The 24,775-nt window shown below is 40.2% G+C and overlaps 2 protein-coding genes across 23 annotated transcripts in view; one reads left to right on the top strand and one right to left on the bottom strand.

The window, feature by feature from the left end:
* Positions 1–11,293, bottom strand: part of DEPDC5 (DEP domain containing 5, GATOR1 subcomplex subunit) — a 59,408-nt gene extending 48,115 nt beyond the window's left edge. For 16 of the 19 annotated variants that reach the window (XR_010592758.1, XR_010592759.1, XR_010592761.1 and 13 more), the window contains exons 1-10: positions 11,151–11,293; positions 9,280–9,397; positions 8,094–8,181; positions 7,412–7,458; positions 6,947–7,032; positions 6,283–6,366; positions 5,496–5,545; positions 2,604–2,673; positions 1,241–1,319; positions 830–891 (exon numbers count right to left, since the gene is read on the bottom strand). Coding sequence is in view for 14 of the 19 variants with exons in the window: in XM_065567892.1 (XP_065423964.1) it covers positions 830–891; positions 1,241–1,319; positions 2,604–2,673; positions 5,496–5,545; positions 6,283–6,366; positions 6,947–7,032; positions 7,412–7,458; positions 8,094–8,181; positions 9,280–9,337 (624 nt within the window). In the remaining 5 variants the exon portion in view is untranslated. Of the gene's footprint in view, positions 1–829; positions 892–1,240; positions 1,320–2,603; positions 2,674–5,495; positions 5,546–6,282; positions 6,367–6,946; positions 7,033–7,411; positions 7,459–8,093; positions 8,182–9,279; positions 9,398–10,256; positions 11,060–11,150 lie in introns of those variants that run through there. The other 3 variants (XM_065567893.1, XM_065567909.1, XM_065567894.1) reach the window with 3 other exon arrangements.
* Positions 11,294–13,077: 1,784 nt separating this feature from the next.
* Positions 13,078–24,775, top strand: part of PRR14L (proline rich 14 like) — a 36,117-nt gene continuing 24,419 nt past the window's right edge. Inside the window, exons 1-5 of one of the 4 annotated variants that reach the window (XM_065567875.1) lie at positions 13,078–13,213; positions 14,272–14,377; positions 16,373–16,438; positions 16,599–17,134; positions 21,691–21,772. In XM_065567875.1, coding sequence (XP_065423947.1) covers positions 16,634–17,134; positions 21,691–21,772 — 583 coding nt within the window. In that variant the 5' untranslated portion in view covers positions 13,078–13,213; positions 14,272–14,377; positions 16,373–16,438; positions 16,599–16,633. Of the gene's footprint in view, positions 14,378–16,372; positions 16,439–16,598; positions 17,135–21,690; positions 21,773–24,775 lie in introns of all 4 variants that reach the window. The other 3 variants (XM_065567874.1, XM_065567876.1, XM_065567877.1) reach the window with 3 other exon arrangements.

The raw sequence follows: 24,775 nt of genomic DNA, 5'->3' as shown, positions 1-24,775 counted from the left end.
AACACTGATACATCTGTAGTAAACAATGCACGGGGCTTATATGGCTGTACAACACTGCTGTGTAGGTCCTGTAGTGCCAAGCTACAACAAATGGCACTAATGAGCTGTAGAGAGCACCTTGACCAGATCTCTCCATCTCCCTTCAGAAGGGAAATATGGCCCAGGTGAGGAGTGGAGAGAAAGAAACACTGAGATATTCAATAGGATAACCAGAGAGCAACTTCTCATCCTCTTCCCCCCATTCCCAATATTAAAACAAAATATACTCACAATAAAACAGACATCTCACATAGTTTCCAGCTGCATAAAGTCTTACACGGCTCCTATCAATTCCATAACATTGCCAAAAAGCAGCATGGAGATAAGACAACCCGAACATGCACACTTTTTGCCTCCTGGACACCTGGCAATGTCATTCACACTTTGCATGCATTTGACATTTTCAAGATTTAGAGCTCTTGAGGATTTAAACCTATCCTTGCCCTCTAATTTGTTGATTTCACATTCACACCCATCTTAAGTGTCTTATTCAAGATTGCTGTGATTTTCTTATTTAAACTGCACTTTTTGGTGCCAAGGCCCTTGTCTGTGAAGGTCCAGGGCTAAGGGAGTCATGGCCACTGGAAGTTACAATTGATGACTCAGTAAATGTGTATAAAAAAAAAAAAAAAAAAAAAAAATCAGGGTCTTAGCTTTGACTAGTCAGCTTGTGGCTCTTTTTAAAGATGCTACCAGCACATTAGATAAACAAGTGATACTGGAGAACGGATAAATACATGGGATGACTTGTTCTTTTAGAAGCAGGCTCTATATGAAACTGCAACAGTACCTTCCATTTGGTGAAAAGATCAGCAAGGAAACCGTTCACAGCCTTCTCAAAGTACAGGTCCCCTGCAAAAAACAAAACAAAAGCAACACAAAAGCATCAGAAAGCTGCCATTTTTATTACACAAACCCACACACACCCCTGTTTTGAGGTAACTTTACCTTGAGGGTTCCAGTACAAAAAGTTGTATTAGCATCAGGGCAGCCCACCTTACAGGCATTAAGAGTCACTATTGAGGTTACCAGAGAAAGGAAGATGACAAACGACAACAAGCAGGGCTAAGGTTTTAGATGTTGTGAACAAAAGCACAGCTTTGTCAACGGCAACTGACCCTAACTTCATATTTCCAATGCATTGTCTATGGACAAGGTAAGACATTTAAATCATGTCAGTGAGAAAAAGTTATCTACATACCATAGATGTCAAAATCCCACATTTCACAGCTCATCTGGATAAAGATGTAAACCATGGCTGAAGTTGAGCGGAACACCACCTACCAAGGAGTGAGAGATCGTGTCAAGTGGTGACATACCTGTTGAAGGCTTCATAAGGCTATTAACTAGAAGGAAGCTGTTTAGCTCCTGAGCAGTTATCCCAGCATTCTCTAACATGGGCATTAACTATCAAGCTACACATAAGCTCTCCCTACTAGACAGACAGCACTGCAGTAACTTCTGAGGGGTTTGCTTTTCAAAGTCCTGTGCAATTCTTAATATAGTTGAACTCATTGCACTGATGGTGTTAATCATGTGATTTATGGAATTTGCTATTATTCCCCACATCCTTCACAGCCAGCAGGATGTGTCACCATTAATTTGTGACCAAGCAATAATGAAAAGGAACTTCCAAGGGCTTCACTTAAAGTATCTGTTAGTGAATGGGGCAGCACATTGTCCCTTGGTAAAATTCCATTTTGTTCAGAGTTTACATTTCAACAGCTATGTTATCCTTTCCGCCAATTCAGAAAACAAAAACCAGTTAATAAATGCTTTCTGCTAGGGCTATCAAGCGATTAACAAAATTAATCGCGATTAATTGCGCTGTTAAACAATAATAGAATATCACAACAGTGCCATGCAAACATCTGTTCTCACTCTCAGGTGACTTTATAAACAAGAAGCATGCAGCATTATCTTCTGCAAATGTAAAAAAATGTGTTTGAGTGATTGGCTGAACAAGAAGTAGGACTGAGTGGACTGGCTCTAAAGTTTTACATTGTTTTATTTTTGAATTCAGAGTTTTTTTCGTACATAATTCTACATTTGTAACTTCAACTTTCATGATAAAGAGATTGCACTACAGCACTTGTATTAGGTGAATTGAAAAATACTATTTTTGTTTTTTACAGTGCAAATATTTGTAATAAAAATAATATAAAGTGAGCATTGTACACTTTGTATTCTGTGTTGTAACTGAAATAGATATATTTGAAAATGTAGAAAAACATCCAAAAATAATTAATATATTATTTCAATTGGTATTCTATGGTTTAACAGTGCGATTGTGGTTAATTTTTTAATCGTGATTAATTTTGAGTTAATCGCGAAAGTTAACTGAGATTAATCGACAGCCCTACTTTCTGCTCATCGCAACCTCAGCCCAAAGAAAAGAGCAACCAAAGGAGATCATCAAATTTCACACGGTAACATATTAAACAACAAAACTGCTACCAAACCACTAATATGGCTACAGCCAATGGCACAGTGACCAGACACTGGTTTGGAAGCCCTGAAACATCAGCTGAAAGAAAGGGAGACAAATGTTTTAAAAATCTTACCCGGGTATCTTCACTGATGTACCCACATGTGACCTTCTCACTTTTAACCCATAGCTCACCCACTTGTGCCCTATAAGCAAAACAAAGAAAGGAATTCAATGCAAAAATAACCTTTGTTAAAGAGAGCTGGTATGGAGATGAGAGAACTACATGCTGTGCTCCAGCTAGAAATATGACAAACATTGCATTCAATTGGGATATGAATATAGCCCTTAACGGTCTGTGAGTAAAATCCATCGAAACAAAACATACTTTAAATGGCTGCCCCCAAGTGGCACCAGTGCCAACTGACCTTTCACTGAAGCTCCCTACCACAACCCCTCTTTTGCTCCCTCTCACCAAATCTCTTGTCACAACAGTATTCCATTGTCACCAAATACCAAAGGCAAACTATGTGGCATTCACCTAAGCCAAATGAGTAGATTTGTCCCATCACTAGGTCCCTCTTCAATTAGATCAAGTCACCAAATGATATAAAGAAGACCACTTAAATGTGGAGCTTTAAGGTCTTTTGCATACTGCTCAGAATTCCTGCCACAGGTTTATTTTTTTTTTATTTATTATCAGGTGCAATTCATTCCTTTTAGTTCCAGATCAGAAATGAGCAGCCTGCACTACACCCATGAAGTGACCAAACAAAGAATTATGCCACTGAATCAGTGTCAGAACACAGGGACACAATGGAAATTCCAGGGTAGTATAAACCACAGTGTAACCATGGGAAATAGGCATTATGGCTCTCTTGGAACAGAAAGCGCTCAAGATAATTTCAGCCCCAGTAAACAGCTGATTACATTCAGTTATTCCTGTAATGAGGCTCAGTGTTTCTCAGACAAACAGGTCACGTCTCATTTGGTACAGTTCCCTCTGCCACATCAGTCATTGACTTAAGAGGGATCACTACCAACAGAATTCTCAACGCCAGCCTAGTGCTTAGTGTTCTGCACTAGCATGATCACTCCTTTGACCAGCACCAATAGAGATATCTATCAAACAGCATATAGCAGAGAAAGCCTATACCCACACCTCCGGGTGATATAAGAGCAGCTGTGACAGTCTCTAGTGGAAGCATCATCCTCATTGCTGGAAACAGTATGGGCACAACACATGAAGTAAAGGAGGTTAGTGATCAAACAGCTCCAGAAGACTGGAAGAAAGTTAATGCTGTGCCAATATTTAAAAAGGGTATATGGGATGACTTGGGTAGTAATAGGCTTGTCAGTCTGACATTGATCCTGGGCAAAATAATGGAATGAATGATACAGGACTCAATTAATAAAGAATTAAAGGAGGGTAATATAATTAATGCCAATTCACATGAGTTTATGGGAAATAGATCTCAGCAAACTAATTTGATATCTTTTTTGATGAGATTAGAAATTTGGTTGATAAAGAGAATAATGTGGATTAATATATTTGAACTTCTGAAAGGCATTTGATGTGGTACTGCACAATATTTTCATTAAGAAACTAACTGATACAAATGTAACATGGCACATATTAAATGGATTAGAAATTAGATGGCAGATCTCAAAATGTAATTGTAAATGGGGGACACAGAGAGGATACGGTTCCAGTGGGGTCCTGCAGGGATTGGTTCTATATGATTTAACATTTTTATCAGTGACCTGGAAAAAAACATAAAATTATCATTGAAAGTTTGCAGATGGTGCAAAGAATGGGGGATGGTAAACAATGAAGAGAACAGGTCATGGATACAGAACAATCTGGATCGTTTGATAAACTGGGTGCAAACAAACAAAGTATGTAAGCCATACTTACCAGATGGGGAACTTTATCCTGGGAAGCAGTGACACTGAAAAGCACTTGGGGGTCATGGCTGATAATATCAGCTGAATATGAGCTCCCATTGTGATGTTGTGGCCTACAGGGCTAGTGGGATGCTTGGAAACTGTGCAGCCTTGAGTAGGAGTAGAGTAAATTATGTCTGTATTTGGCACTGGTGAAACTGCTGCTGGAATACTGTATCCAGTCCTGGTGTCCACAATTCAAGAAGGATGTTGTTAAATTCAAAGAACAGCCATGGGAATGAATAAAGGATTGGAATTGGAGAATATGCCTTAGAGTGAAAGATCCCAGGAGCTCAATCCATTTAGCTTAACAAGGAAGAGGGTAAGGGGTCACTTGATCACAGTTTTTAAAGTAACTAACAGGGGAGAACAGAAATTTGATAATAGAGGGATCTTCAACTTCCCGAACAACATTATAACAAGAATCTATAGCTGAAAGCTGAAGCTAGACAAATTCAGACTAGAAATAAGGCTCAAATTTTTTAACAATGAGGATAATTAACCACTGGAACAACTTGCCCTACTTGTGGTAGATTATCCATCACTGGTAATTTTTAAATCAAGATTGGATGTTTTCCTAAAAGATATGATCTAGTTCAAATAGGAATTAATTCAGGGGGAAGTCCCACGGTCTGTGTTAATCAGAAAGCCAGTCTAAATGATCACAATGGTCTCTTCTGGTTTTATAATCCACAAATTAAATAGGTAAATTGGGGAGAAAAAGGATATTTAGAGCATTGAAATGGGAAGAGGGAATATACTAGGGAATAAGATATTCCAGAGATTTGAGTCCAGAAAATATACCTACCCTTTGTTTGTTCTCATATTGGGTGTGCTGAGCTCACTGATTTAATGGCATAGGCAACAACAGATAAGTTTTCTGTACCTGGGCAAGATGGCTAAAAGCAGCAGCTTTCTGCCTTGACATTTTAATTAACTAATGGCTAGAAGAGTTAAAAACATGGTATACAAACCCCCAGGGCATTTCTCCTTTCAGTTACTTGTGCAGCCAAATATCTCTACATATAAACACTTCTGATTTATTCTTATGAGTAGATGTAGAGGACAATTCAGCACTCACCGGATACCTGCAAATTCCACTTTTTGGGTGACATAGGCACACGTGCTGACCTAAGACACAAGAGTTATAGATGATGGAAAAAGCAATAACTCTCAAAGCAACTAGAATGATTCACAGGAAACAGTTGTTAGAACCTTGAGACCCTGATCACCCCCCCTAAAGTCCACCTTAAAAGCTGGAGGCCGCTTAGCACATTTACAATTAACATCTCAACCTAGAGAATATTCTGCTAGGGCTTGTGTAGGTAAATGGACATAGTTTAATATAGCAGAGAACACCTGAGCAAGAGAAACAGCTATCATTCATCTGGTATACTGCTCATCTGATTGGACACTGGCTGCACTCCAGAATACAGAAATGTGGGAATCCTCAGCTGTTGTCTAACAAGTGGCAATGTCATGAACAGTTAATTCTAGCACATTTTTGGCTGACGTTCACTTGGACCCAACCTCTCCCAAATACTCTTTGTTCCGTTAAAAGAATTTAGAATATGATGAACAGCCATTAACACTGTTGGCTACCAGTGATCCATGGGAATGAACACTATTTTCCAGAAAAAAGTTGTGAAGCAACTTAATTAAATACTGTAATATTGTTACATACAGTTCTCACTCAAGTCCCACTCACTAGTGCACAGAAAGGAATGAGGCAAATTTCTCCGAAGCAATTGCCCTTGAGCTTTTCCTCAGTGTTCCATAGCTCTGCATGATAGCCATGTTCATGCCTCACGAACAGTGAGAAAAGGCAGCGTCCCCTCCATCCCACACATTACAATCATAGGCCTTACCAAGCTCTTTTTCAGTCGCCACATATCCCCACGCCCAATGTACTGATCCTTAAAGGTCAGCTCCACCAGGTCAAGAGTCACATCCTTAAAAAGGAATCAGTACATAGATTTCAGTGTGTGTTCACAATACAACACTCTCTTATATGACCTCATGTTACATGAAAGGCCCTTTCAAAGCAAGTAAATGCTCTTAAGAGGGAAGGTCTAATAGTACAAATACTGAAAAAGCTCATATGGCTGGAATGCAGGGACAATCGTGAGTGGCAGGCTGGCATATTCTGGGGATTAGTGAAGTTCAAAGTAAAGGTCTAAGCACACTCACCACCCCCAGCGCTGATCTGAAGCACAAGAGAAAATATCATTTAAAAAAAAAAAAAGGGGGGGGGGGGACTTCTAACGCTAAGGCAAACAAGATATCTGAAGGACTCCCATTTGTGCTAAATTAGGGGTAGTCAATAGGCAGACCGTGAGCCAAATCCAGACCACCAGATGCCTTTGAACAGACCCCAAAATCTTTTTATTTACTTATTATCATTATTATTTTCTCTGGAGTCTGGACCTTGAAGAAGAAATATGCACCTTGACAAAAAAAAAATTGACTGCCCCTGTGCTAAGTGCTGAGGCAGATGGAAATATTGTTATTCACGGTTGTAACATTACATACCTTTGGGTCGACAACATTTACATGGACATCTTGGTATGGTCTCAGTCGGAATACCTGAGCAACAGTCTGATCCACACTTATAGTTTCTGCCATAAGGAAGAGAAAAATGGGAGAATACTTATTCCCATTTAATCCATCTCTTGCTACAGCCCAATGAGAGAACAGGCCCTGCTTATGGACATACACAGCAAGCCATTGTTTTGACAATACATTTTAGATCTAGGTATCCCCATTCCACTTGAACAGTGTGAATGGAAACTGCATTGTCCTGTCTTCCAAGCAGTTTGCTGCAGATAGCAGGCATGCAGCTCCCAATTGATCCACGAGAAAAACAGAGATTTGACAAGTTACAATAAGGAGAGTCATTTTAAAAAAAAAAAAAAAAAACCTAGAAATTGTGGTTAATTTCATTGTGATTTCCTCTGTTAAGCCTTATAGTCACACTACAAGAGTCTGGAGTCTTACCTTTTTGCAAATCTTCCTTAAGTGACTTCACTTGCAGGAGCAGAGGGCTGGAACACAAGAGAGAGAAGGTGAACAATGACATGGAGAATCCAGCCACTTATCCTGCTGTCACCATGGAGGGTTTGAATTCCTCCATCACAATAAAGGCACCTAATTATACTGCATAGGGGATAAGCTAGAGCATTAACAATACTCACCTAGCAGAAAAGGTATTCAGAACCCAACAATTTCTAAGAGAACAAGTTAAAACATCTCTTTCCCTTGATCTGATCAACATTACCGTTCTTTATCCTAAAAGAGCTAATTATTATTATACAAACCTATACCTCAGGACCCATGGGATTAAAGAACCATCGCTATGTAACAGCAAGAAAATAAAGGCCTGAGGAACTACTTCAAGAACAGCTGCTACTCATCCCAAGTATGGCCAGCAAAGCCTCTAATGCCACATAACATGGAACATGTCAGACTACAGAAGAAGGCCATTTGATAAAGTCACCCCTTTATTTCCTTTCAAACAGAAAGATATAGCTCTATGCTGCAGCAAATTATCTGTATGGCATACCCAGTGGTCCCTCAGTGTCTACTCACTCTTCAAGTTGTTACACTCTAAAGGAATGGAGAGATTAGTATTTTAGGTGCTCCAGCTACACTTGGTGATATTAGCAGAAAGACAATTCACCTGTACTCATCATTAGGGTGTGCAATCTCAACAACATCTCCCAGCTTGATGTGAAGAAACACTTTGGGGTTCATCATTAATTCGTCATCTGGAAGACAAAGATAGCAGTTCAGTGAGACATCCTGCAATCAACAGATAAAAATGAAAACACAGGAACTTATGCACTGTAATATGCTGCACATCCATCTGTTAATTTACCACTCAGTACATCCTTCACACAGTAACTACTCTGACCAGACTGAAAAGGCAGGATAATTCTGGGGAAAAAAGACCTTTCCGCTGTTCCAAGTCATAGGATTGTCATACAATATTTGTTTGCAAGAGGAACCAGTCTCGGCTTAATACCCAAAATCTCCACACTTCTTTTGTTTTTCTCAGTTTTAAAACATTGGTGGGGATACAGTGAATTATAAAGGACTATTAACAGAACTTAATTAATATGCTGTGATTGTGATTCCAAAGTGACAGTGGGCAAACAAAACAAAGAGGCTGGGCAACTGAGCATCTAAGTCTCCAGAAAGTACATTTATGAAATGTTGTTTTTGAATCCTATGTAACTTTTGTAACTACATGACCATGACTTTTATCAAGGCAGCAGTGAGAGCTGTATGATCAGATTTTTCTCAGGAACACATCAATAACTCTTCTTGACTGACCACTAGGAAACATTCCGGACAAATGAAAGGCTCCATTCCTACACAACCTCAACAAGAATAAAGTGGAAAACCCTACGCAGAGCTCCTAGATCCTGCCAGTGGGACCCACAAACTCTGAGTCCACACATATCCATGAGCAGCAATACTACTGGGCCACTACAGCCTCTCCCAAATCTGTGGCTAAGCAAGAGGCAATAGGGATAGCAAAAAAGGAGGACAAAATGACAAAAGAAAAGCAGAAAAGGTGTCAAAGATATTTTAATGTCACAGAAGCTAACATTTTTACTCTAATCTGGCACTTGTGGATTTTAATTTGTATTCTTTGTATCAATGGGCTTTCCACCTTCTGACTAGTGACACTGTAGGTTACACAAAGGTTAATCCCTTAATATTTTGTTTGAAAAAGCCTAACAAAAATGGAAACTAGCTTTATCACTATTAAATTAGAAATATTATGGAAAACTGCTGATTATATCACTGTTCATGAAACCAGCAGCCCTAAAAATACTTATGACCCAACAGATACTGACCACTGCCCCCAAAGCCCTTCTTATGTATGACGAGTTTGTAGACCTTGTTGGTTCTCATTTTGAATCCTGGTTCTTCTCAGCTACTCCAAGTAAAGAGGACAGATGACATCTTGTCTCCCTGGTAAGTAAAAACAAAAACAAAACAAAGAAACTCAGCTCTTTCCTTATTATAAAACTCTTCAAAAGCTCTACATTTCAAGAGGAAACCTTAGAGGCAGTGGTTTCCAAACTGGGGTTCACGAAATGTTACAGGGGGTTCTCAGGGAAAAATTTCCTAATGGCAGACAGGGCTGTCCCTAGAGACTCCGGGTAGCATGGGGCCAGCAGCATGGAGCCCCAGGTCTTCCAAGAGCTAAGCAGATCAAAGCAAGTGTATCTATCACACTGAGGAGATTTAAACTTCAAGACCCCTTATAAGAAATTGAAAGGGAGGTGGATATTTTTTGATGTTTTTAAAATTATTATGAAGAACAAGTTTAAGCTTTGTTGTAACATGCGTTGTTTGCCTGGACTGTTCAAGACCTGAATACTTGTGTAGGAAGAACTCTTTGAGTTGGCTTCTTAAATACCCTAATGCTGTTTCACATCTGATACTCCTTGATGAAACATAGGAGCCTTGTCTTATAACAGACTTATTCAAAGTGATACAAGCTATGAAAGTGAGATCTTGGAAGAGTGTTGCCGTTTTCATAATGTAATAAAAATACTGTAATGATAAATAATTAATAATAAATAGTGTGCAATAAACATGTCATAAAAACAAATTTTATATTTCCAAGATCATGCTTTTATAATTTATACTCAGGTAAAGAGAAACTCCCTGGAAATATTCATTTTTAGCAGAGGGTTCACGAGACACGACATTTTAGTGAAAGGGGTTCATAGGTTGTTAACGTTTGGGAACCACTGCCTAAGAGGTTCCAGTCTCAAAGAGCAACATCAGCAACACCGATGCTCCATAAACAATGCATTTGTACCAATTCCATAGTTGCCTAAGATTTCCTATTTGTCAATATGCTTCACGCTGGTCACTTCGGACTTCACAGTCACTATTAGGATAGAATTTGGGTCTTTCACATGAAAAAGACAGGATGCCACACTTTGAACTAAAGAACAATTTCTATTAGCTGTTGACAGTACAACACAGGTCAGAAGCACTTTCTCTCTCACAAACACACACAATCCAGAATGTAAAATTCAAGCCTAACTCTTTAACCAAAATGCTGCAGCTTTTCAGAGCTGCAAACTCTCCATAATCCCTCAGATCAACCCCTCCCCCCATGACAAAACCTGGAGTCAATACCTCATCTCAGTGACACAACCCACTGCAGAATGACAACCCCCTGGTCAGCAAAAGGCCCCCAGCCAGCACTGCCCACTACTCAGACAACTACAGGAGTCAAGGAATCAACAATTAGGGGTGTCAGATCTCCTGCGGTCCAATGCTCCACCCTACCCGTGGGAATGAGCCCCCTGCGGGAGCAGACACTCCCCAGCAAACAGAAACATAGAAATGAAGGGATAGCGGGGACCCGATCCAGTCCCCCTGCGCTGAGGCAGGACCGTGTAAACCTAGTGTCTCCATGCCTGACAGGTGTCTCTCCGCCCCTTCACCCCAACAATGCAGAGACCATGCCTGAGGGTGGACCCAACCCTATCGCCTCCCCCAAAGAGAAGAGACCCCCCCCCCACACACACACACAATCCTAGGGAGGGCGCAATTCCTCCCATCCCCATGACAACTACACCCCCAGAGGGGAGGCAAATTCCCCTCCCCCCCGCGGAGAAGGAGATGAGTGATAGGCAAATAAACCCCCAAGCCAAAACTACGGGGGTGGGGGAAGGGCAGGCCCCGGCTCCCCGATTCTTACTGCTCCTGGCGGCGGCTCGAACCAGGAGAGGGGGCGGCTCCGGAGAAGAATCACCAGCACGGCCCACAGACCTGCCTCACTTCCTCATCCGGGACTTGCAGAGAGCGCGCGTGTGACGTAACTCCTAGCGCGGCACCATAGAGACGGGGGGGGAGAGGCTTCCTCAGACAGGGCCGTGTCACGGCGGTAGGAGGGGCCTGTGGCGTCGGGAGGTCAGCCCCCATTCCCGGCTCGGGGAGCAGTAGTGGATTCTGGCCCTGGGGTGGGAAGGAGTCCTTCGTAGTTAGCTCTCTCGCAGTCCCCCAAACCTGAACAATGCAGCCCCCAGGGGACAGCATCAGACAAGTATCGGGGTAGCCGTGTTGGTCGGTATCCACAACAACAACGAGGAGTCTGGTGGCACTTGAAAGACTAACAGATTTATTTGGTTTCAGAGTAGCAGCCGTGTTAGTCTGTATCCGCAAAAAGAACAACAGGAGTACTTGTGGCACCGTAGAGACTAACAAATTTATTAGAGCATAAGCTTTCGTGGACTACAGCCCACTTCTTCGGATGCATATAGAATGGAACATATATATACACACATACAGAGAGCATGAACAGGTGCGAGTTGTTTTACCAACTCTGAGAGGCCAATTAATTAAGAGAAAAAAATCTTTTGAAGTGATAATCAAGCTAGCCCAGTACAGACCTACAAACAATTATAAACAAACAAAAGAGGGTGCTAGACTGCTATAAGTCAACTTAAAAACATCGCTTCTTTCTTTTCTCTCTATTCCCTTCTTACTTTCCCTCAGTCCTCTTTCCTTCCTATGTCATGCAGGTTCTTTTCTCCTGGACCAAGAAGAATAGGCTGTAAACCAGCAAAGACCAAATCCTGCAAATTGATCATTATTGGCAGACCCCTGTATTTGTATAGAAACTTAATGTCTTAATCAGGGCATAAAAGTGTTCTCACATGGATAGGTTTGCAGAACTGGGATAAAAGAAAGTAACTTCAAGAAATAATGGGAAAACATATGCTTTTAGGATAGCTATTGTGGGGACAAAAGCCCTGCTGATCTTAGGGATCAGAAAAAGGAATGAGATGAAATGCCAGATCTTGTGTTTTAGCATGTAAACTCTTTGAGACAAGGTCTGTAATTCATTATATATTTATACAGTGCCTACCACGATGGGGCTCTAGTTGGCTTGGCTTTTAGGGGTTTGATTATGAGATAAATATTTTAAATAATAATAAATGTGAAGTCTCAGATAAAGGGCCAAACTTGCTCCAACTCAATAGGAATTTTGCCATTGCTTTCAATGGGAAAAGGATCAGAGCCTAAATCTGGATGTATGTGATGTATCTTTTCTGAGGAACATGAGTGGCTATGTTAAAAAAAAAAAGTTTTCCTACTTTTCTTTGTCTATTTCTGAGAAATGAACAGTCAAACTTTGCATGGATTTAACTCTTGAGGTCTCTTCATCCACACATGCCGAGTATAACAGGACAAATTTTGTTTTACTGCAGGAGTTGGCGTGTGTTCCACTATATCATGCCACCAAGTAGCATGTTGTTATGAGTGTTTCTGCCCATCAGCATGGAACCTGGGCACGTTTTACCTGCTTGTAGACTACAAGCCATTTGTATGTGACGCAGTGCTGCTGACTTTATGTATTTCACTGTTTAATCTTGGTAAATCCTGCTGTGGTGAAGTGGGGCCAGCGGGAGAGGTGCACTAAGTTGTCTGATACTGTCCCCTGGGGGACCGCGAGGCAGCTAGCTACGAAGGACTCCTTCTCGCCCCCCACCCCAGGGCCAGAATCCACTACTGCTCCCCGAGCCGGGAATGGGGGCTGACCTCCCCACGCCACGGGCCCCTCCTACCGCCGTGACACGGCCCTGTCTGAGGAAGCCTCTCTTCTCCCCCCCCCCGTCTCTATGGTGCCGCGCTAGGAGTTACGTCACACGCGCGCTCTCTGCAAGTCCCGGATGAGGAAGTGAGGCAGGTCTGTGGGCCGTGCTGGTGATTCTTCTCCGGAGCCGCCCCCTCTCCTGGTTCGAGCCGCCGCCAGGAGCAGTAAGAATCGGGGAGCCGGGGCCTGCTCTTGCCCTTCCCCCACCCCCGTAGTTTTTGGCTTGGGGGTTTATTTGCCTATCACTCATCTCCTTCTCCGCGGGGAGGAGGGGAATTTGCCTCCCCTCTGGGGGTGTAGTTGTCATGGGGATGGGAGGAATTGCGCCCTCCCTAGGATTGTGTGTGTGTGTGTGTGGGGGGTCTCTTCTCTTTGGGGGAGGCGATAGGGTTGGGTTCACCCTCAGGCATCGTCTCTGCATTGTTGGGGTGAAGGGGCGGAGAGACACCTGTCAGGCATGGAGACACTAGGTTTACACGGTCCTGCCTCAGCGCAGGGGGACTGGATCGGGTCCCCGCTATCCCTTCATTTCTATGTTTCTGTTTGCTGGGGAGTGTCTGCTCCCGCAGGGGGCTCATTCCCACGGGTAGGGTGGAGCATTGGACCGCAGGAGATCTGACACCCCTAATTGTTGATTCCTTGACTCCTGTAGTTGTCTGAGTAGTGGGCAGTGCTGGCTGGGGGCCTTTTGCTGACCAGGGGGTTGTCATTCTGCAGTGGGTTGTGTCACTGAGATGAGGTATTGACTCCAGGTTTTGTCATGGGGGGAGGGGTTGATCTGAGGGATTATGGAGAGTTTGCAGCTCTGAAAAGCTGCAGCATTTTGGTTAAAGAGTTAGGCTTGAATTTTACATTCTGGATTGTGTGTGTTTGTGAGAGAGAAAGTGCTTCTGACCTGTGTTGTACTGTCAACAGCTAATAGAAATTGTTCTTTAGTTCAAAGTGTGGCGTCCTGTCTTTTTCATGTGAAAGACCCAAATTCTATCCTAATAGTGACTGTGAAGTCCGAAGTGACCAGTGTGAAGCATATTGACTAATAGGAAATCTTAGGCAACTATGGAATTGGTACAAATGTATTGTTTATGGAGCATCAGTGTTGCTGGTGTTGCTCTTTGAGACTGGAATCTGTAAGGTTTTCCTCTTGAAATGTAGAGCTGTAGAAAAGTTTTATAATAAGAAAAGGGCTGAGTTTCTTTGTTTTGTTTTTGTTTTTACTTACCAGGGAGACAAGATGTCATCTGTCCTCTTTACTTGGAGTAGCTGATTCAAAATGAGAACCAACAAGGTCTACAAACTCGTCATACATAAGAAGGGCTTTGTGGGCAGTGGTCAGTATCCGTTGGGTCATAAGTGTTTTTAGGATTAGTGGTTTCATGAACAATGATATAATCGGCAGTTTTCCATAATATTTCTAATTTAACAGTGACAAAGCTAGTTTCCATTTTTGTTAGGCTTTTTCAAACAAAATATTAAGGGATTAACCTTTGTGTAACCTACATTGTCACTAGTCAGAAGGTGTAAAGCCCATTGATAGTAGAATACAAATTTAAATCCACAAGTGCCAGATTACAGTAAAAATGTTAGCTTCTGTAACAGAAAATATCTTTGACACCTTTTCTTTTGTCTCATTGAAGTGGACCTACTCAGGCTTTATATCTTTACAATTTTATTTTATATTGTTTTCTTTTTGGTGGGCCACTTTCTAGATGTTGCAACAGGTCACGGGTTTGGGTGACATGGGTTCTATTCCTGTGTCTGCAACTCACTTTGTTAATGTGACTTTGGGCAAGTTACTTAACCTCCGTAATACCTGGCAGAGGTTGTGTGTTTAAAGCATTTCAGGATCACAAGCAAAGGTGTTGTAGGCAACTGGAATGTGTTTTTTGTGTGCTGTAAGACAGGACTAGAAGAAAATAAATTTGGAGTGTTTTAGCAAATGGGTCCTTCTTCCGACCTTTGGTAAATAAATGCTAAGATTCTGCAACCTCTCAGCTGTCTTTTGCTTATAGCTGATATTGTCATTTTAAAGAGGGAGAAAAATCAGGGTCTGTAGAATTTAACCCATATGTTTTTATTACCAATTCTTGAGGAAAGAAGCCATGCCTAGGGTTTATTTAACTTGTATGTGGTCAGTGTTTGTATTTATCTATAGATCATTAGTGCACTGAGACCATATTATGTTGTTGTTCTTAAAATTAGCCATATGCTAGTCAGTATTGCTAGAAATGGTGTAAGTTTTTGAAGATAAAGGTTTTAATTTTTTTTTTAGCAAAATTCCTCCTCCCCTATTGGTTTTTTTTTTTTTTTTTTTAAAGAGTCCTGGGGATTTTAGTTATGTATGGCATAGAAACATTGAGCTAGCCGAACTGATGGATGGGTTCATCTACGTTTTTGAGCTGTGTAAAGAGCAGCAAGATCAACATTTGAGTAATAGGATTGGGTTTTATTAACCTTCTGTTAGCTGAGTGATTGGTGCCACCTGACCTAGCTTTGTGTAGAAACTCTCAATGGAGATTCATGAGCATGTCAGTGTTAAGTATATAGTATTCTTGCATCAGGGCTCTTTAATTTTTTTTTTTAAGTGACCCTTTATTTAATGTAGTTCAGAGAATTTGTGGCTGACCATATTGTGGTCATGCTGACACTATGGTTAGAACTGTACTAGCAATAACTGTTTGAGCATGGCTATTGCTAGCATAGTATTGGCCATTGGATACTGATGAGTTGGGCTCTAGGCTATAAGATGAATCGAAGGTTCACTTTAGATAACAAACCTAGTGATAGCACCATCTTTTTCCTCTGTTTATAATGGGGAAGTCACAAGGAATGGCAAGTGATAGTGCATGTGTTAGGGATGCATTTTCTTGTATGGCTTTTCCATCTAAAGAGAAATTTTTAAAAATATAGAGAAGTAAAGGAAATTTGGCTACTACCATCAAACTGGCAGGATGTTTGACACCCTGCTTTAGGTCCACAAGTGCTAGTATATACTTTTTCTCTACATTTCCTCTCTTCCCATTTCCTAGACACTCATACATGCTACAAGGTCTTAGTTTTAGGCTAAGAAGAGATGTTGGGGTAGGGAGAAACTGCCGATGTGAGAAGAGAGGAATAACCTTATTCATGGTTTGTGTGGCACTTACTCTAGCGCTCAGTAATTGTAGAATCACTTTCTTACCAGGAATTCATTTGGAATATACTCTTATTGAACACACACATTTGAAGTACTTACTCTTTTATTTTTTGGTTTAAACTTTTTAATAGGGCAAAGTTACAATAGAATGTTGACATACTGCATTTTATATTACTTATTACTTATTCAGGCTCAGGTTAATATTCAAAGAACCTGGCTGAACATTTTGGTTTGCTGACTGCGGAGTCGTCCTACTGTGAGTGCCTTAAAAAGGGACCAAACTTTCTAAATATCTGTCCCCTTGTTGGTGCTTCTCGGGCGTATGTACCTTTGTCCCAGACAACAACAAAAACAATGATTACTTTTGTGTATATGTGTGTGTCTGTGTAGTGATTTAGTGTTGTCTTTACTTTTAGGGTGAGTTTAGAAAGGCACAGTCTTCATCTGCCTGATGCTATCATCTGGAGTGGAGTCCCAAGAGAGAAGCCACCCACGTGCCCTTGATTCCTCCATGTCTGCTGTGGTACAGGAATTGTACACTGGACTGCCAGTCAGCATCTCTACTGAGCTTACTGCTGGGTCCGTTCCTAATGTTAGACTAGATACAAAACCTGAAGCATCAACACTTGTGCTAGCACATAGTAGCAGTTTGTTGTCTGAGTCCCACAGGATTAGTGGGGTGGAAAATTGCTCCCAGGAAACTGATAACCTGGATCATGGGGACAAGCTTACATCTGATGGGCTGGCGGGATCCCTTTCTGAAGAGTCTATGGGGGCTGGAAACCTTGCTGAGAACGAAGAGGCCAAAAGTGGAAGCTTGGGGAAGCCGGACACTTGTGCTAATGCGAGCCAGAAGGAAGAGAGACGATCTGCGAAAGAAACACAAGATGCTGAGGAAGAGCTTGTTGGATGTTGTGCTTTAGCCTCTGAAGAAAAGTTGTGGTTGAGACAGGTAAGAAAGAAATTGATTACAGTGAATGTTTGAACATAGCAGAGAGGGATTTGTTAGGGACTCGATGTCAATGTGCTTTTTGTTCTCTTTCTTTAAGTCTTGCCATCATAGCATCCAAAAATATTTAATACATTTCAATTTGTATTCTATTGTTATAAGTGTGATTAATCGCAATTAATTTTTTTAATCGTGGCTAATTTTTTTTGAGTTAATCGCGTGGGTTAACTGCGATTAATTGACAGCCCTAAAAAACCCCTTCACAAATGCCAAATGTCCCTCTTCCCAGCTATTGAGGAGGATACATTGTAGTCTAAAATGTCATAATACAGGTAACAAATTAGCCATTATGTGGTCATGCTATTGGTACCAGATTAAAATAACTAGCAGTGCTTATGCTGAAACCATATATGACATCACTTATGTCTTAAGTACAGTCTCTGCAGTCTGCTGTATCTTTCAACTCAACTCTTCAATAATTGGGCAGTGGATCAGTGTCTCTATTTCCTTTTTCAAATAATAAGGCCTCTCAGCTCATATGTTGTTTTTTTTCTCCAGCAGACATTGACGTTCCAATTATTATTCCAAGGCAAAAAAGTTTGTGAGCTTAGAGATAAAATTGAAATTAACACTTCACTGGGGAAAACCCCCCCAAACATTGAAATATTTAAAAAAAAATTGTTTAACTTGAAAATTCCGTGTTACAGGTTTTACCGTACTATTTGGCACAAGGAATTCCAAACACTTAAAAGCATGTAAATACAGTAAATGAGAAAGTTTGATTAAAGTAAGGAACTGAAAATTGAGCTTATACCAGGAAGTGAACTTCAAACTCAAATTTCTGAGAAATAATTCTCTCTCCATAATGTGGTCATATGATGACATTTAGGTTTCTTTGATGTCTTTATAATACATATTAAGGTAGTTTAAATGTTACAGATGTTCACGTAACTTTTCAATTGCATCTGCTGTTTTCTTTCTCCCTGAGCAGAGTCTCTCCCCAAAATCCCCTATCATTTTAAAAGTTTGTGTGAGAGAGGAGATTTAAGTCAAAGCTTGGTAGTAATTTAATTGTATAAAACCAGACTTCATACTTTTTTTACTTGGCTTTTTTGCTGGGGGTAGTGAACAAAAAACTATTTTTCCTAGTAGCAGCAGTAATGGGTACACAAACTACAAAACAAATAGTAGGAGTGTACTAGAGAATTATTTAAATTTAGCATGTTTTCAATGGGAGACTGAAGTTGGTTTTGAATTTTTATTTTTAAACAAGGATGGTTCTCTACAGTTCCAAAAAAAGCTGATTTCATAGTGAAATCTTCCTAATCATATGACTAATCCCATTTTCTATTTTTCAAAGTTCTTATTTTTCTTTTCAGTAGAGCCACTGTAGACTGACTTTACATTAGTTTGCATCAGTGGTTCATCTTCCAATTATTTCTATGGCTTTGGGTTTGATTGATTAAAAATTAGTGTGGAGGACAAGACAAGATAACCATATACATTTGCTCTAGATATTTATAAAACCTGAAACGTACATTGTGAGGTGGAGTGGATTTTAGAGTTTTATCACTGGGGGAAAAGAACTCTAAATGTCTTAATTGGTTTGGCTCCTCTATGCTCTGAAAATATTGGACAGTACAGCTGTGAATTGACTGCTTCTTCTGTTTGAAAATTTATTCTCTGGACAAGTGACATGGGCTTCAACATGTCAAGTAGCTGCTAAAGCTGGAGTGCACACGAGCCAGAGCTTACACCAAGGGACAAAATAGAAAACGCTTCTTCCATCAAGAGTCTTCACTCTGCATCCATCAGCTTCACCCATCACTGCAAATTAAATATAATACTTGGCTAATGTATACATTTATAATTCATACACACAAAGGCAATTCTTTCGTCATTTCTCAGCAAGGATTTAAATAACAAAATGCTGTAGTTAAGGCTCCTATTGATTAAGACTTCATTCTTTTACAAAATATACTAGAGAATGTTTAGTACGTCAATGTTTAGTACATGAGTAAGTCATTTTATAGATAACTATATTAAAATATTTTGTTAAACATTCCTTTTTATCCACTTGTGAGTTCTGGAGCATGTCTGCATTTAAAATTTTGAGGGTGAGGGTTTATTGCAGGGGAGTTAATAAATATGATTGTCACACTGCTGTTGCTTTAAGAAGGAAACTGCAATTTAGCCGTTCAAAACCGGGGTACAATATTAAAAGGCCTGGATTCTATTCTTAGCTTTGCAACTTATTTACTGTGACACTTAGGATGAGTCACTTAGTCTTTTTCCTTTCCAGTAGTCTAAGGGCTTGTCTATACTTACCGCGCTGGTTCGGCGGCAGGCAATCGAACTTCTGGGTTCGATTTATCGCGTCTAGTCTGGACACGATAAATCGAACTCAGAAGTGCTCCCCGTCGACTCCGGTAATCCTGCTCGCCGCGAGGAGTACGCGGAGTCGACGGGGGAGCCTGCCTGCCGGGTCTGGACGGCGGTAAGTTCGAACTAAGGTACGTCGACTTCAGCTATGTTATTCACGTAGCTGAAGTTGCGTACCTTAGTTCGATTTGGGGGTTTAGTGTAGACCAAGCCTAAGGAATATTATAAGCAGTATTGAGACAATGTTTGAAAGCACTTTGAGGTCTCCATATGGAAAGTGTTGTAGAAATGCATAATAGTTCATTAACAATTTTTTTGAGGAACACATAGTTGGCCTTTCTAATGCCTTTACTAATGAATTTCTAGGGCCTTCACATTCTAGTGCTTTTACTAATGAATTCACTTTCATGTGGATCTGGGTGAAAACTACTTAACTGAAGTACATTAAAAGAAAATAAACATATTAGCAAATGCCTTCTTAAATGTACAGTAATATGTGACACTTAATATTGCTGTTTGACCACAAATTATTATTGCAGTATTTGGTTGAGAGCAAAAAGCTGTAGTCAAGGTTGAAGAATGGCTTAACACCTCCTGTGTCACGTGCTGATAACTTCCTTAAAATATGCACCTTTTTAATTACATTGTTTTTCATGACTGGTCAGTTGTCAAAGATAAGATATTTTTCTAAAGTTTGTGTGTGTTTGTTTTTTAAGTTTTGAATTAAGTCCCCTTATCCATTTTTGAGCCAGGCAAGGATGAAAAAAGATAGAAGTGCTAATGAAGATACTGTTTAGATCAGAAAGAACGTGTGTTCCATAGGCTTTCACCTGGATCTGCTGTATCCTTGCTCAGCCATTCTAGCTTTCTTATTCTCTCAGAATTTTGTTAATTTTGAGTGAGTGATCAATTATCATACATCCATTTCAAATATCCAACATCCAAGTAGTGGGGCCTTGAGAATGTGTAAAATTTTGAAATGGATGACTGGAGCGTGGGTCCCCAGACTGCTCATTCACTCTCTTGGGTGGAAAATTAGGTCTTTAGGCAATTCTGTAGAGCCCTTTTCTTGGCTGAGAAACAGGTCCTAGGGATAATCTTCCTTGTCCTGAGAGAGAGATGGGTCCCCACTCTTCTCCCTAGTCCCTCTAACCATTACAGGGGGAAACCAGTGCCTCTATTATATGCAAATTTCTTGCTGTCCATATTTCAGTGATACATTTAAAGGAGTGTGTAGTTCTTAGAGACAGTAGTATAGTAATTACAAGAAATGTACTTATAGAATGTGTGCGCTTGTGTGTTTCCCTTCATCCTTCAACAAAATTTAGGAAACATAATGCAAAAAACTGTTAATGCAATAGTAAGTTTGCATAATTAAAGTAGTCAGAAAATGCTGAAGTTAAGGTAGTACAGTGAAGAGGGTAATATTTTCTTGTGCGTTTTTCATCTGCACAAGGGATTCCACTGAGAGGGATTATAATAATTGGTTTGGGGTTTGATGAAGGATTACCATTCTGTTTCATATTGGGATGCTTTCCATTGTATTTAAAGGTTTCAGAGTAGCAGCCGTGTTAGTCTGTATCCGCAAAAAGAAGAACAGGAGGACTTGTGGCACCTTAGAGACTAACAAATTTATTAGAGCATAAGCTTTATGCTTATGCTCTAATAAATTTGTTAGTCTCTAAGGTGCCACAAGTCCTCCTGTTCTTCTTTTTATTGTATTTAAATTCACTTCCTGCTTTAGTTGCTACTTTGGCAAGGCTTTACTGATGCTGAGTTTAAATCTTCTCTGGAATTGTCTCCTCCTGAGGATAGGAAAGACTAATGCAGTATCTTCAACAGTGAGTGGATTTAAAAAAAAAATTTTTTAAGAGGAAAGATGTGATGAGGCAGTGGGTCAGAAAGGAAGGAGAATTTCTCATATTAAGTGCTTACAGTTCAATTTTTTGCCTGTATTACCACACTTGTAAGTGTGCTTATGGTGTATGCATGACTTTCTCCCTCATTCCCCAAAAAAGCCTAGCATATTATGTGGTATGCTAATGCTTACTGCATCCAGAGTTAGGACTGGCTTAACAGGTACCGTCCCTGGAGTCTAGGAATAGTCTCTGAAAACTATAATTACCAGTTAGTCTCAGGTGTTGCTGCTATGGTGGTGACTTGTTCCTTTATTTCAGGAGAAGCCTCAGATAAACCGAAGTGGGGGAGAATTTTCAAGAATCTGCTGCACTGAAATGGCAAGCCCTCTGAAGAGTAAAGGTGTGTATTTCAGTTGTTCAGCTTTTTTCCTTCAGGATCCTCTTTCGTTCACAGAAGTGCGTGAATGATTGCAGGGATAGCTCCTCTGTTCTTTTCGGTAGTGGAAGTTACTGCCCTGTTCGTGTAGAACAATAGCAAAGCTTAATCCTGTGCTGTCTCCTGGCCATGTGCTGATGTGATTGAAATGCTCTGATGAAGAGAGTCCATATTTGGTAATTCTTAGTCTGAAATACTTGTTGACTCTGGTGCAGATGCTCTTGTTAGGAATTATTGTTTCGTTTTGAGAAATAAGGTAATACAAAACTACATGAAAATGTTAATGGTAGAGATGTGCAAAAGAAACAATAATTGGCTGACTCAGTCACCATCTAACACTTTAGAATATGCAGTTTCCAAAGTGAGAGGGGTTTCTGCCCTAATTCTTAGTCCTCCTGCTAATGATCCACTTCTGTCCACAAATGCTTTGATCACTTTGCCTGCATCTGGTGGCTATTCTCTCTTTCTCTGCACAGCAAGCAGGTATATTGTGACTCTGTTTAACTCCAGGATTCTGGAACAACCATATTTTGATTTCAGTCCTGTGTTTATTGCAAATCAGGCCTGCTTGGCTGTGGCTAATATCCTGTTCTATCTTGAGTTCTCAGTCACCACAGATTCTGTTGACTTCATACTAAAAGCTAATATTTCAAATAGAAGATTTGGGTCTGTCCCTGCATGTAATTTGGTGGCACCAGATGTATCTGTTTACAGCTGCTGTTCTGTGAATTACTATCATTCAGACTGAGGCCTGGTCTACACTGGGGGAGAGGGGGAATCGATCCAAGATACACAACTTCAGCTATGAGAATAGCGTAGCTGAAGTCGACGTATCTTAGATCAACTTAGATTGACTTACTTCGCGTCCTCGCAGCGCATGATTGACGGCCGCCACTCCCCCGTCGACTCCGCTTCCGCATCTCGCAGCGGTGGAGTTCCAGAGTCGACAGGGAGCGCGTTCGGGTATCGATTTATTGTGTCTAGACGAGACGCGATAAATCGATCCTCGATAGATCGATCACTACCCGCCGATCCGGCGGGTAGTGTAGACGTACCCTGAGCATAAAACAAAACCAAGAAAAGACCAGCCTTAAGCAACACAGCAAGCTTGTGTTTGCTTGGAGACCAGTTTTCCAGTCTTGGTTTCTGAAAGTATGGAAAAAGTCTTCAAAAGTTTGAGCAAATACTGTTCAGATGTTTTTGAGCATAAAGAAATTGAAATTCTTTTCCAAAACTTGTGACCTCTTTTGAACAAAACTATTGTTGAAATGACCAGAAGTAAACACACAATGAAATTTGATGTGGAAATAACTCTCGTTAAGAAGTGTCTTTGAGTGTTCTGGTGCAAAGAGTTTTGATTTGAAAATAGTTTGAGAATTCCATGCTGCACAGTATATTTTACCAAGGAGTCTTATTAAATTCATAAAATGCCAGCTAGAAAAACTGCTTCATTTTTATGGCTGTACATGTTTATGGCTAATGTACTAGCACAAGGAAGAGTGCAATGAAGAGATTAAGGAGGGCTGCTGCACATTTTGCATGGCACCAAGACAGGGGCCCCAATCATATAAGCCTCAGAAGGTGCTTGGGAAAGGAATCTAGTGGTGTTAAACCAAATAGCTTCCAGATTATAAACCAAATAGCTTCCAGATTATGGAATTTACTTGTTACCATATTTTTAAGTCAGCGGGTCTGCTAACTCTTGGATTTGTCTACTCTTTTTCAAAAGTAAATTCCATTCAGTTAAGGAAACTTTGTTTGTAGCTCAACATTCAAGTCAGGAAATACTTAGTTAAGGTTGCATGTGTAACCTTTAATTCTATGCCTTGTGTATATACATTGTGATACAATCTGATTACGTACCATTTCTGAATTCTGATATACAATTTTTTTCTTAAACACATGTAGCCTCTTGTAATATTTTGTACTACGTGTATGCTAGACAGTCCATGAAAGTCACTTATATGAAAAGTATGGAATAAACCCTCCATACATCGCATACCACATTTAAGAGTAAAGCCTAAAGCAATGTTGACATTTTTTTGGCGTGCATGAGCTACATACGTTTCTAGATAAAATAGTTTTACAGCTAACTGCCTCATCCATTTAATTTCACAAAAGAAAACTTTGTAGCTTATTGAAGAGACTACATATAGTACATAGAGATTAGAGCTTCAATTGTACAAACACACATGCTTAACTTTAGCCATGTGCATCGACGTTGGCAATATTGGGGCCTAAATTACTAAAATAGGCACATTACAGAGAAGAGAACTTTTCATGTAGAAATTCAGTCAGTAAAGAGTTGCTGCACCATTGTAGCAATGAAAATGTGAGCATAAAAGAATGAAAAGCATATTAAAATGAAAACCTAGCACGAGATGCTACATCTGTTTCTAAAGTTACAAAAAAATTGTATTTTTGAGAAATGTGATTGTGTAATTAAAGACTGTATTGTAATGCATCTGCAAAAGAAAGCAATGTTAAGGTTAAGTCCTATTTCGACCATATGTCCTAACTTTTGAGGCACTTACCTGTGCAGTCTTAATAGTCTCAACATAGCAATTTGCATAGAATTTCAAAATTACATGGTACATTAAAATCATTGTTACAATGTTTCCTTCCTTTTCTTATCCTTCCCTTTGTAGCTGGAGGGGACAACCTTTTGGGGATTTAAACTCCTCTTCATGTCTCATTCCAGGGGGCTGGACTTGATGACTTCTCGAGGTCTCCTCCAGCCCTACTTTTTCTATGATTCCAGTAGCTAGCTACCACTGGTGCCAATTACATTAAATCAGTGTTTCTGTTAAAGTGATCATTAGTGAAATACTTAATGTTTACAGTTAAACTTTCTTTTGGTTTAACCACCTGTTCAATATTAATGGGGAATTTGGTCACTGACAACTTAAATTTCTGTCCTCTGTGCAATCAGTTTTCTCTGTCTTCCACACACAACAAGGATTTAAA

The sequence above is a fragment of the Chrysemys picta genome, chromosome 15, assembly GCF_011386835.1.
Source record: "Chrysemys picta bellii isolate R12L10 chromosome 15, ASM1138683v2, whole genome shotgun sequence".
In the NCBI taxonomy this organism is placed as follows: Eukaryota; Metazoa; Chordata; order Testudines; family Emydidae; genus Chrysemys; species Chrysemys picta.
Note: the sequence above shows the minus strand (reverse complement) of the source record. Positions and strands in the feature narration are given on the sequence as shown.